This window comes from Centroberyx affinis, unplaced genomic scaffold (assembly GCF_046629955.1).
Source record: "Centroberyx affinis isolate AG114_WGS23_722 - 3 ecotype Tasmania unplaced genomic scaffold, CSIRO-AGI_Caff_v1 ptg000783l_1, whole genome shotgun sequence".
Taxonomy (NCBI): Eukaryota; Metazoa; Chordata; class Actinopteri; order Beryciformes; family Berycidae; genus Centroberyx; species Centroberyx affinis.
The window spans coordinates 1-14,092 of record NW_027279391.1 but is presented as its reverse complement, the minus strand read 5'-3'; the positions used below and the strand labels follow the sequence as shown (position 1 = coordinate 14,092).

Genomic DNA, 14,092 nt, shown 5'->3' with positions numbered 1-14,092 from the left:
CACCCCCGCCACCCTTCTTCTCCTTTGATGGAAGACATTTGGAGACGCCTTGTGCGTAAAGCCGGAGCAGACGCAGGGAGGGAGGTATCACCTGCAATCTGCTCATAAAGCCGCTTCACAATTAGAACAAAGCCGCCCGGGGCCTCGTGCGCCGGCTCACCGCGCTTTCATTTCCTGTGCGGCAGGAAATTGCCTCGGCGCACCGGTGATAGCCGCGACTTATCAGCCAGCCATCTCCCTGGGTTTTTATTAAAGCGGAGGCTGCTTTGTGCGCACGGATGCCTGTCCTGTCATTCATCCAGCCTCACCTGGAAACACCGCGCGCCGCTCTGAATGGCCAGAGAGACGGGAGGCTCCGGGAGGCAGCAGCAACATTCATAGTCCATTCACAGGCAAACACGAACACACACGCGTCCTCACAGCAACACACTAATTTGGTTTATTTGCACAAATTATGAAAGCATTGGGGAAAAAAGAGAAGGCAACAAATACAAACTTGAGAGACAAAAAAAAACCCTGAGAGGCTTCTAAAAACCTCAAAAGAGAAAACATCAAGATGACGTATAATAGGCTACTGAAATACAAATGAAAACAAAACAAGGAGGAGAAGAGGGGCAAAACCAACAAAATGGTTCAATTCCAAATAAAATGAATGAATTGAGAGTTTGGTCGTGACTAAAGCCTCTGTAGGCCGACTTAGAGAATTTGGAGGATGGACTAAAGTTAAAATCATCAACAAGCACACACACAAACACACTGCCCCGCCCTCCAGGGAGACACAATGGAATAATGAATTGTCAGGAATTGAAAATGAATTGGTTCAGTAAGTGAGGGTCAAAGGATTTTCCCAGAGGGTTTTGAATTATACAGAAAACCAGAGAAACCTGATGAACGGCTGCTTGCCTGCTGTGATGACCTGCAGTAAACATTCTACCCAGCTGCAGCTTTTATTCACATCACTAGAATGTATGAGAGAGTGTGTGTGTGTGTGTGTGTGTGTGTGTGTGTGTGTGTGTGTGCCAGTATGGTCAATAGAAACCCTGGTACACACACACACACACACAGACACAGGTTCTGGTGTCCAACAGACGTCGTTCAGGCGTCTTCTGTCTTGAGTTCCTCCCATATTTCATGTCAGTTTCCACTTGTCATCCATCTAACAAGCATCCTACTGTCTGATGTTTCCACTGGAGACTCTACTGAACATCCATCAGGAAACTGTGCAGTGTTTCTTTAGCAGGAAACCCTCTGTGCATTTCTGTAAAAGGTGAATTTGAAGAGTTTCTTTCCTATGTGAGATGATAAAAAAAAAAAAGACCCCTGCTCTGACAAAATGATGCTGGCATGAAAAGTAAAACTCAGTAATGTAGCCTATATGACATGCTGTCTGAAGACCCATGCCTATAGAGTAGTCACTTATAAAAAAAAAATGTATTTTTTTTTTTTTTGAATATTGCACCAGGAGCATTAGGTCGTTTCCCCCCAAAAAAATCCATTCTTTTTCCAGACCTAAATTTATTGATTTGATGTGAAGTTTTTGGTGTTTATAATGATTTACACATATAGTTGTCTTGCCCTTTCTAACGATCCAGATATCAGACGGAGATTATTCTTTATAGCAACAGATATCAAAATACGTGAGATGACAGGAGTCTAAAACCACAGAACATGTGTGTGTATATTGGGACAGCACAACAGTATTTTTCCATACTTTTCCAAACGTTTTTGTGCCATTTCCATACTTTAAATCCTTGAAATGATCAAATTCTTTTTCCATACATTCTAGACTTTCAGGACACTGAAAATGCAGATACAGCATTCAGAATCAGTTTTATTGGCCAAGTAAAATTATAAAACACCACCACATTATAAAACACTGTAGTATATGAAAAGTAGAAATTAGAGAATAGGTCTCTTTTGTGGTAGCATATAAGGAAGTAATATAAGTGGCAGCTGTAAGTAGTATTAATAAAAACATTAAAATAGGAATTTAGGAAGTAGGACTCTTGTCTATACAGTATTCACATGATTCTCTGTTGAAACCTGACTGATTGGAAGTGATGGAAGTCAGCGATAGACAGAAAATAATAATAGTAACAACAATAAACAGACGTACATACATACATACATATCCTTTATTTAACCAGGTAAATGTCTCATTGAGATTAAAATCTCTTTTTCAAGAGTGACCTGGCCAAGAGAGCAGCATAAACAAATAGACACAAACAATACAAACAGACAAATACAGCTGTCACACTACAAATGAGAGAACACAGTATCCAGTTAATAAGCAATACAAGGTCAGGAGCAATCACATTGACCAAGAGTACTATTTCCTCGATCCTTTAAAATTGACTTAAATTCCCCCATAGTAATCAGCTCTGACAATTTCAGGTCCTTCTGTACATTATTCCAGGAAGAAGGGGCAGGTCTCTACACCCTACACCTTAGGGCTGGGTATCGTTTAAAACAATTACGATACCAGTACCAATACCAGTATCCTTAAAGTGATACTGATACCAATACAGTACTTTCAATACGTTTTGGTGGCATCTCGGCACACTGACCTGCCAACTCAGTCACACACACCGCGCTCGACTTCACCACCACAGACTGTATGGGCTGTAGCTGCTGTGGTAGTGGGCCAATCACACGTCACGTTAAATCGAAGAAGGCTCGCGGTGATTGGCTGCGAGCAAAACCATACAAATAGTCATTTTTTTTCTAGATCTGTGTACAAAAAGTATCGAATGCAGGTATCGTTTGACTGGAGAAGTTTCGGTACTACTTGGTACTGGGTTATTTCGGTCGATACCTTAAAAGGGTATCGAGTACCGATACCCAGCCCTAACCTGCAGTGAAACTTTATTTATCCATTCAATTGTTCAATGCCAACCCACCTAAAACATTTTCATTGGTCTGGGTTTCAGTGGAGAGTTTTAGTGTCAAGAATAAAATTCAGGGGGAAACGCTGAATACTTGCAATTTTTCTATATTTTTTGGCATGAAAACGGTAAAATTTAAAGATATTGACTATCAGTACAAAGTATCGGCTTTCCTTTCCCTCCTTTGATAGCAGGGAAGTGCTTCAGTAGAACTCGACTGCGAGTACCGATACCCAGCCCCACTACACATACAAGGAGTAGAGAATATTGCACCTGGTCCCACAGTATAAATAGATATAAATATCTGACTAGACAGACAGAACTGAAGACTGTAAGTCAGTAGGTTGCTACTGTGGAAGGAAAACCTTCATCTGCAACAAAAGCAGGTGTGTGAGCAGTGAAATGAAAGCTGTGTTCTGTCTGCTGAGCCCCTCCCTCCCTCCCTCCCTCACTCCCTCCCTCCCTCCCTCCCTCCCTCCCTTCCTCACTCACTCCCTCCCTCCCTTCCTTCCTCACTCACTCACTCACTCACTCCCTCCCTCCCTCCCTCCCTTCCTTCCTCATTCACTCACTCCCTCCCTCCCTCCCTCCCTCCCTCCCTCCCTCACTCACTCACTCACTCCCTCCCTCCTTCCTTCCTCCCTCCCTCCCTCCCTCCCTCACTCACTCACTCACTCCCTCCCTTCCTTCCTCATTCACTCACTCCCTCCCTCCCTCCCTCCCTCCCTCACTCACTCACTCCCTCCCTCCCTTCCTTCCTCACTCCCTCCCTCCCTCCCTCCCTCTGCTGTATGTGAGCATCAGTGTCAACAGCACAGGGAGGAGGAGGGGTGGAGGTTAGAGTTAGACCCCTCCCTCCCTCCCTCCCTCCCCTCCCCTCCCCTCCCGTCCCACTATATAACGGGCGCGGCGGGGCTGCGGCGGGCTGAGTCTGGCCCACAGCGGCAGGCAGGCAGGCGGGCTGACGAGGCGAGGCTGGAGCCCTGGTACTCCTACACACACTGGTTCCCCATGGCGTCGGCCCATGTGATGCGGGACGCCGGCGCGGAGCCAGTGCCCCGGATGCAGCCCGCCATGATGATGTTCTCCAGCAAGTACTGGGCCAGGAGGGGCATGTCCCTGGACTCGGCCATGTTCGACCACCAGCAGCAACGCCACACCGGGGGGCAGATGGTGAGTAGGCTCGTCCTCTTCCTCCTTCTCCTCCTCTTCCTCTACCTCCTCCTCTTCCTCTACCTTCTCCTCATGTTCCTCTTCTCCTCTCGTGTTCCTCTTCCTCCTCTTCCTCCTCCTTCTCCTCCTCTTCCTCTTCCTCGTGTTCCTCTTCCTCTACCTTCTCCTCATGTTCCTCTTCTCCTCCTCGTGTTCCTCTTCCTCCTCTTCCTCCTCTTCCTCCTCCTTCTCCTCCTCTTCCTCTTCCTCATGTTCCTCTTCCTCCTCCTCCTCTACCTCCTCGTGTTCCTCTTCCTCCTCCTCCTTCTCCTCCTCTTCCTCCTCCTCCTCTTCCTCCTCCTTCTCCTCCTCTTCCTTTACCTCCTCCTCGTGTTCCTCTTCCTCCTCTTCCTCCTCCTTCTCCTCCTCTTCCTCTTCCTCGTGTTCCTCTTCCTCCTCCTCCTTCTCCTCCTCTTCCTCTACCTCCTCCTCGTGTTCCTCTTCCTCCTCCTCCTTCTCCTCCTCTTCCTCCTCCTCCTCTTCCTCCTCCTTCTCCTCCTCTTCCTCTAACTCCTCCTCGTGTTCCTCTTCCTCCTCCTCCTCTTCCTCTACCTTCTCCTCATGTTCCTCTTCCTCCTCCTCCTTCTCCTCCTCTTCCTCTACCTTCTCCTCATGTTCCTCTTCCTCCTCCTCCTCTTCCTCCTCCACTTCCTCTTCCCTCTCATCCTCTTCCTCCTTGTGTTCCTCCTCCTTCTCCTCCTTCTCCTCTTCTTCTCTCTCATCCTCTTCCTCCTCGTGTTCCTCCTCCTTCTCCTCCTTCTTCCCTCTCATCCTCTTCCTCCTCGTGTTCCTCCTCCTTCTCATTCTCTCCTTCCTCTTCTTCCTCCTCCTCCTCTTCTTACTTTTCCTCCTCCTCCTCCTCCTCCTCCTCCTCATGTTCCTCTTCCTCCTCCTCTTCTTCCTCCTTGTGTTCCTCCTCCTCCTCCTCCTCTTCTTACTTTTCCTCTTCCTCCTCTTCTTCTTCCTCCTCCCCTCATCTTCCTCCTCCTCCGCCACTTCCTCTTCTTCTTCCCTCTGATCCTCTTCCTCCTCGTGTTCCTCCTCCTTCTCCTCCTCTGCTTCCTCCTCTTCCTCTTTCTCCTCCTCCTCCTCTTCTTTTCCTCTTCCTCCTCATGTTCCCCCTCCTTCTCCTCCTCTGCTTCCTCCTCCTCCTCCTCCTCCTCGTGTTCCTCCTCCTCTTCCTTCTCATCCTTTTCCTCCTTGTGCTCCCCCTCCTTTTCCTCCTCTTCTTCCTCCTCTTTCTCCTCCTCCTCTTCTTCTCCTCCTCTCCTCCTCCTCCTCTTCCTCCTTCCTCCTCAGCATCCACCCGCTGGTGGTTTTGGTGCCTGGGGATTGAATTTTTCATGCTCATACTGAACCGCTGAGTTTAAAATGTCCTTGGAGGAAACAGCCGCCTTCCAGTCGACATTCAGGGAACAGAAGCCCGCTGTGCCCGGCTGTCTGTCTCTGGAGGCTGAATCTGAAATAGGAAAACTGAATTTGAAATCGTAGCCAAAAGTTCAATTCGGTAAGAATCACATTCAATTTCAAGCCATTGCATTCAATTTTCACTTGTGCCTTACAAATAAAAAGTTCAACAGATCTTTTTTTTTTTTTTAATTTAACGGTTCATAACAAGCATGACAAATTCAAACTTGTGCAATTCAGATGCAACTACTGCTGGCACTAATCTCCCTCCATAGACCTGACTGCAAAAGCTTTAATCTGGCTTTTGGAACAGTCAGAAGAGTTTTGTCTGCTGATCTGAGAATACACTACTGCACATTAGATACCAGCTGTGGGATATGAGCTGGAGTCGAGCCATTTATTGCTGTGAAAGTTATCAGTTGGCAACATCTTGGCCTTTATAGTGTTAAAACACATAGCATGTATGCATGGGGTGAATGAAGGATAACGTGGAAAAAGTCTGATAACAGCATACAAATCAAATGAATATACATGTCACATGTGGGGAAAACTCAGGGACTGGACCCAAATGCATTGACCGGCAGAGAGAGAACTTGGTAGAAGCAAGAGTTTTAACAGCTGAACTTAGGCAGAAGAACAAAAACAAAGCAGGCAATCCAAAATGGCAAAAACTAAAAAAGGCCGACAGGCAAAGGAAACAAAGACTCCAAACCTGGCAGAGAGTCTAAGCAGACTAACAACACGAAACAACACTGGTGACAAGGCAGGTAACAGAGCTGGGGTCCATTCCAGAAAGCAGGTTCAACAAACTCTGAGTCTAACCCTGAACTCTGAGTTGATTTCTGAGTTGATTAACCCCGAGATAGGAAACTCAGACTTTTCGGTTCCAGAGCAGCTGATCTGAGTTAATTCAATCAACTCTGAGTATGTTCATCCTGAGTTAAGCGTGTGCGTGACGACAATATAAAGCCATCATCAATGGAGCTCTGATACTACGATTCACCACACAAATTCGTTGTATTTAGTGTTTCTTGACTATCTCTATAGACACTGTGGGTGCGTTCCAATACCCATACTTCCATACTATTTAGTATGCCAGAAAAAGATTTAGCATGTCCCAATTCATGCATGTCAATGCAGTATGCCAGAAAATACCCGGATGCCCTACTACATCCGGTCGAATTTTGCAGTATGCAGGCCAGCATGCTTTTTTGGCTATTCTGACCCACAATCCTCTGCGCAGCGGAAGACACGTCACTTCGACTGAGCCGCATGCTGAGCCGCCAGAGAGAGAAAAAAACAAAACAAACAAACTGCAACCGTATTACTGCGACGGATATATAAGCAAGAGGGTCAAAGTTCAAGACGCAATGTGATGACGAAATAGTATGTCCCAATTGTCTGCCTACTACATGCACAGTACATACTTTCTAAGGGCAGATGTAGTACGTAGTGTAGTAAAAAGAAAAAGTATGTGATTTGGAATGCAGGGTGTGTCTTTAATTTGTAGTCCATTATATTTAGGACTACAATTCCCTTGATGTTTAGCCACACAAGCTCTACTGATTGACACAAGTGTTCTGCATTAAGGCTAATCAAGTGACGTTTTCTCAGCCCTTTATACTGCTGCATTCACTTGCTACCTGTTCATGCCTTGAAGAAGGTCTCCGACCGAAAGCTTGCATATTATAAAGATTCTTGCACAGATTTGAGTGTGCGGATGCTTTTTTCATTCAGTTTGATATCCTGTAGCTCCAGCACCTCAGCCAAGTCTGATACCGGGTGAGCGGTGTATTTTTCTCCAAATTTAAAATTTAAAATTAAATTAAATGTACACTATTTAAAAAACTCACTTTCAAACTACACTCTGCAGCTGCACCACGATCCTGCTCACTAAGAAATATTAACATATAATCTCCAATATTATAGGAATGATGTTCCATCAGTGCGAACAATCACATGATGAGTGATACAGATAATTATTCATTGATCCTACGTGTCTAAAGCTTCATACCGATTTTGTAAATTTAAACTGAGATTACACATTATGTGCAATAAACATTTCAGTGCAGGAACTGCTCTTACAAACTGACAGCTGTCTTGTGTGCACAGAGTCACAGTGTTATATAAAAAAAAAAAAAGAACATTCAACATCAGTTAGGAAAATCAGCTGCTGCGGCGGTGAGCGGATCACTGCTCATCCATCAGCAGGTTTACAGAAGCACATCTTTATTTCATGATGTGACAGTTGGTGCTCAGTGTGTAGCTGCTGCTTCTCCAGCTGCACTTCAAAAGGCGAGTCAAATACCTGCCACCGAAACACTGTGGGTCTGTTCCCAGGAAAAAAGGAAGTTCCTAATAACATTCCCGTCAGTCCGTCTTTCTGTTTAATGTCTTGGCTGTATGACAGTAAAGAGGTAATGTGACAGCAGCTCCTCCCACTGGCTGCCGCACAATCTGGTTCAGTCTCTTAGTGGAGCGTAACACATCATGAAGGGAACTGATTCAAACAGTAATTTAATTCTAAGGTAACTAACTTTCCCTTGTGCTATTGAACCAGGGTGAGCCTTAGGGTTAGACCGATAGTTTCAAGTTTCAAGTTTTATTGTCACATCACAATTACAGTGAGTATAAAAGCAAATGAAATTCTTGTGTGCAGACTCCTGTACACTGTAGTATAAGTAATAGAAATAAAACAGAATTGAAAAATATGAAATAGTAAGTTAAAGTAGAACTATGAAATAAAATAGAAAAAAGGTATATACATGTGAGAGGTAATGCAATGGCAGTACAAGTACGATATATGGGTTTATCGATGTATCAGGCCAATATTGGCTTTTTATTAAATATCGGATGTCGACCAGTCATGTCTACTTCTGATATGAACACAGTTACAGAACATCAGTCTGCTAAACCTGCAGTGAAACTTTATTTTGTTTGCACATTTTCTTTATCCATTCAATTGTTCGATGCCAACCCACCTAAAACATTTCCATTAGTCTGGGTTTCAGTGGAGAGTTTTAGTGTCAAGAATAAAATTCAGGGGGAAACACTGAATACTTATACATATTTTTTGGCATGAAAATGGTCAAATTTAAAGATATTGACTATCAGTACAAAGTATCGGCTTTCCTTTCCCTCCTTTGATAGCAGGGAAGTGCTTCAGTAGAACTCGACTGCAAGCGAGTAAAAATACAGCACGTTTGAGGCAGAAATAATTGTGGGGGGGCAATACCTGTTCCTCTGTCTCCCCCAAAATCTAAATCAGCTGTGTCGGCCACTACTGGATGCTGAATTGACTTTTTCCCACCAAACTTGAAATCAAAGTTTTCTTTTTTCTCCACCTGCTTCAACCAGACTATGGTGCTGTGGTCTGCTGGCCCATCAAATGTGAAAACCCAGATGAAATCTCAGACACCACTGGTGCAAATTAGACAAAACCTGGAGTGATCATGCATTTTGGCACTGTGTGGGATTACCACTGATTGGCCTGATGGGGGCGCTATAATTAAAGGCCAAAAACATGATATCTCAGACACTATTGGTCAAATTTTGATGACACCCGGAGGGATGATGCACCTACACTGTTTTGGCATTTAAATAAATACTCCGGTTGGCCTGATGGGGGCGCTATAATTAATGGTCAAAATTTCTAACTTTGAAGGGCCATAACTTGTTTACATAACTGCTACATCACCGGTCTGATTTAGATGAAACTTGGATGGATGATGTATCTTGTCACTGATTGGCCCATGGGCTGCCTGCATCATTTGTGGAGAAAGTTTCCTGCCTATTTTCTAGTGATGGGATGATATGCTTATCTCAAACTACGAATCGATACGTGATATGAGGTTCACGATTCAAGAGGCTACAATGTAATAAATAAATAATAAATTATAATAATAAAGTATGACTGTGCAGAATTATGTTTATCTTTGAGCCACAAATCTTTCTAGCGATGACATTGTCTTGCTAGAATGTAAGCAACAATTTAAAAATGTCGTTAAAAAGAATATAATTTCTATAGAGAGCTTGTGAAATTGTGATGGCCAAGCGTCTCATTTGTGATTACTACAGCAGAATAAAATGGAGCTAATATCATGATTCATTTTTCTGTCCCATGATACGTATTGTTACATTTTTGTATTTCGATATATTGAATTTCGATATATTGAATTTCGACATATTGTCCCATCCCTACTGTTTTGGTCTTGAATACAACTCGATTCGCTCTGCTCTCGGTCTTGACTCGGACTCAACTGAACCTGGTCTTGGTCTTGTAATTCAGTGATTCTCAAGCTTTTTCATATCAAGGACCCCTAATTTAGTCCAAATTAGAGCCACGGACCCCCATTTGATGAGATATTTTGTCTTGGACCCAAATCTGAGAATATTTTTTATTGTTAGATATGATTTTGTCCAGAATTCCATGAATATCTGTGTTGTAGGTAGAGAGATGACAGTGAAACTATGATCAAAATCAAAGTCATTCTTCTACATTCTCTAATTGTGTTAAGTCTTGTAAGTGAAATAATGGTGAATTTAACAAGTCATCAATTTGCTGGGGACCTCCTGGAACTCCCTCAAGGACCCTGGTGGTCCCGGACCCCACGTTGAGCACCACTGTTGTAACTGACTCGGACCGGACAGTTGTGTGGTTTTCTCCCCTGTGTAAACTGTGTGTCGTGTTGCTCTGCAGTCGCGGCGGTCGTCCTTCTGTCCCATCAACGAGAAGCCGGACAAAGAGAGCGGCGAGGAGTCGGGGAAGACGGCGGTGGTTTTCTCTCTGAAGAACGAGGTGGGATGCCTGGTCAAAGCCCTGCGCCTCTTCCAGGTGGGTGAGACGCCGTCCCGCCCCGCCCCGCCCCGCCCCGCCCCGCCCTCCCCTCCCCTCCCCGCCCCGCCCCTCCCCTCCCCGCCACGCCCCGCCCCGCCCCGCCCGCCCCGCTGCTAAGATTCATGTCCACTTGTTTTGACATGGTGTCTTTACATTCCTTATCTCCTCTCATCTTTTCCTTTCCTCTCCTTTACTTTCCTCTCTGCTCCTCTCCTTTCCTTTCCCTTCCTCTCCTCTCCTCTCTTTTCCTTTGCTTTCTTCTCTTCACCTCTCTTTTTCTTTCCTTTTCTCTGCTCCTCTCTTCCCCTTTACGTTACCTTCTTTTCCTTTCCCTTCCTTTCCTTTCCACTCTGCTCCTCCCCACTCCTCTCCGTTCATTTCCCTTCCCTTCCCCTCCTTTCCTTTCCCCTCTCCTCTTCTCCTCTAATCTCCTCTCCTCTCCTCCCCTCTCTCCTCTCCTCCTCTCCTCTCTCCATTCCTTATCTCCTCTCATCTTTTCCTTTCCTCTCCTTTACTTTTCTCTCTGCTGCTCTCCTTTCCTTTCATTGCATCTCCTCCTTTCTTTTCCTTTCCTTTTCTTTCCTTTCCCTTCCTCTCTTCTCCGTGTCTCCTCTTTGCTCTCCTCTTCTCCTCTGCTCTCCTCTTCTCTTCTCCTCTCTCCTCCTCTCCTCTCCTTGTCTCCTCTCCTCATCTCCTCTCCTTTCTTCTCCTCTCCTCTTTTTCTCTCCTCTCCTTTTCTTTGCTCCTCTCCTCCCCTTTACGTTACCTTCTCTTCCACTCCCTTCCTTTCTGCTCTGCTCCTCTCCACTCGTTTCATTTCCCTTCCCTTCCCCTCCTTTCCTTTCCCTTCTCCTCCCACCTCTCCTCCTCCTCCTCTCCTCTCCTCCCCCCCCACTCCTCTTCTCCTCCGCCTCTCTTCCCCTCCTCTCCTCTCCTCTCCTCCTCTCCTCCTCTGCTCCTCTCCCTCTCTCGTCTCCTCCCCTCTCTCCTCCTCCTCCTCCTCCCCTCCTCCTCCTCTCCTCCCCCCCTCAGGAGAAGCGAGTCAACCTGAACCACATCGAGTCTCGGATGTCAAAGCGCATCGCGAGCGAGGTTGAGATCTACGCCGACTGCAGCTGCAGTAAGAAGGAGTTCAACGAGCTGCTGCAGCATCTCAAAGATCACGTCAACATCATCTCCTTCAACACGCCGGCACACGTCTGGTCCACAGAGGCAGGTAGGAACCAGACCAGACCTCCTGCAAACAAGTCAATGAGAAGAGCTCATCCAATATAACAAGTCCGAATTCTGTTCCAGATATGTAGAATTGGTGATACTTCACTTAATGATATCAAGAATGAACATTTTGTGTCTTCCGAGAGCTAAATAAAGGTTGATTGACATTCTTACTAGTAACGATTCAATGGTTGATATAAAGAATGATCATTTTTACTTGTAATAATGTGGATATGTAGGGGAGCACATAGCTTCACTAAACCATCCCAATACTATAATTGGAGAGCGGTTTGTGTGTTTGTGTGTCCCACCATGGAGAGGGGAGGGGAGGGGAGAGGAGAGGAGAGGAGAGGAGAGGAGAGGAGATGAGGAGACAAGGAGAGGAGAGGAGAGGAGACAAGGAGAGGAGAGGAGGAGAGGAGAGGAGGAGACAAGGACAGGAGAGGAGAGGAGAGAGGAGGAGAGGAGAGAGGACAGGAGGAGACCAGGAGAGGAGAGGAGAGAGGAGGAGAGGGAGAGGAGGAGACGAGGAGACAAGGACAGGAGAGGAGAGGAGAGGAGGAGAGAGGAGGAGAGGAGAGAGGAGGAGAGGAGAGGAGAGGAGGAGACAAGGACAGGAGAGGAGAGGAGAGGAGAGAGGAGGAGAGGAGAGGAGGGAGACAAGGACAGGAGAGGAGAGGAGACAAGGAGAGGAGGAGAGGAGAGAGGAGAGGAGACAAGGAGAGGAGGAGAGGAGGAGAGAATAGGAGGAGAGGAGACGAGGAGAGGAGGAGAGGAGACAAGGAGAGGAGAAAGGAGACGAGGAGAGGAGAGAAGGAGAGGAGAGATGAGAGGAGGAGGTTATAAATTCTAGTTCAAATGTATTATCAGGTTATAGCTGACCCTTCCTTTAATGTGTCACAATGTCTAATTATTTGATTCCTTTATAAGAAAAAAATGAGAAGAAAAACACTAAGATTTGTATTATCTACTTTCAGGTATACAAATTGCTTTTATGTTAGAGTGTTTTGAGTTAGACTGTTGTAATCAACATAGGGTAACCTCTTATTAAGAAAGTAAACATTTTTGTAATTGGACTTTTGGCTCTAAAATATTTAGTTTCAGAAATAAAGCCACTGAGGCAACTTACCCCGCTCTCCCCTACACATCAAGACATCTGGAATTAACATTTTCACTTGTAAAAATTAAATTTATGATTGTAGAATCTATCTCTAGGATTGGTTCACAGGAGATTGAGCATCACCATAGTACATCGATAAGAATGTAGGAGGGACAACTGATGTTTCTGTTTAAGCCGTTTATTGCCACTATGCACACATGTAGAGCAATATGATGATAAGGCTTGACGGTTCTGGTTTTCTATAAATGATAAACAGAAAAACACACAAGAATTACAATACAGTTAACCAATGTATAACATCACACTTAACAATTAGGTACCTAACAAACAATGAATATTAGTACTCTAACCAAGGGGGTGAGGGGTAGGCCTACCACTGCTGAAATTATAGAGTACTACATAACAGAGAAACATTCATTTAACAATTACATAACATAAGAAATTCAACATTCTAAATTAGGTTATAAGGATTCTTGCATTCAATCACATCCAATCTAGAAATAACCATTAAAGTACAACAACATATGAAGAAAGTAGTAAACTCACTTTATCACGCACAACCATAGGTGTGTATCTGAATCACAGGGACAGACACAGGGACGTCTTGGAATTATAACTAGTCAAAACTGAATTACAATAGTCGCCTCAGAGATTAAATGTCAAAACGGCTTAAAACCTCATCTGGCATCATGGAGGTCCAGCGGAGAACTGGCTGTGTGCAAATAATATCTAAAGTGTTTGACCCCAAATTCACATTCAATGACGAATATAATTCATCCTGTACTGGTGTCACTGAAATTTCTCATAAATGAATCATTCTCAGTTTGTCCTTTTTTTTTTTTTTAAGGTGAATATGACTTTTACCTTATCTTGCAGTTGTTTTGCTTCCAGTCCCTGCATATACACTCACCGGCCACTTTATTAGGTACAGTACACCTGTCTAGTGCCGGCCGGTCATCTGTAGCTGTAGCCCATTTATCATAAAGAACAACAACTTGTGTGTTCAGATGCCCTTCTGCACACAACTGTTGTAAAGACTGTTATTGGAGCGTTTGTGTTCTTTCTGTTATCTTGAACCAGTCTGCCCGTTCTCCTCTGACCTCTGACCTCTCTCATTCACAAGCTGTTTCCTCTGTAAACTCTACAGACTGTAGTGTGAAAATCCCAGGAGGGCAGCAGCTGTTTCTGAGCTGCTGAACCAACAGTCAGGCCGCTCAAAGTCTCTTAGATCTCACATCTTGCCCATTCTAATGTTTGGTCAAATGCAAAACAAAACCACTTCACCGTGTCTGCATGCTTTATAAATTGAATTGGAGCAGACTATTTGCAATAATGAGCATAATAAATAATAATGTACCTAATAAAGTGGCCAGTGAGTGCACAAAGTTTTGTCCTGCACCTTCACAATGCTGTAGG

At 44.8% G+C, this 14,092-nt stretch overlaps 1 protein-coding gene across 1 annotated transcript; it reads left to right on the top strand.

Annotated features, from left to right (window-relative positions):
• Nucleotides 1–3,896: 3,896 nt before the first annotated feature.
• Nucleotides 3,897–11,557, top strand: LOC139644775 (tryptophan 5-hydroxylase 2-like; the record flags this gene model as incomplete). Its single annotated transcript, XM_071520253.1, has 3 exons — nucleotides 3,897–4,058; nucleotides 10,204–10,338; nucleotides 11,374–11,557. Coding segments are annotated over exons 1-3 (481 nt in total), but the record flags the coding sequence as incomplete, so codon positions are not given.
• Nucleotides 11,558–14,092: the final 2,535 nt, after the last annotated feature.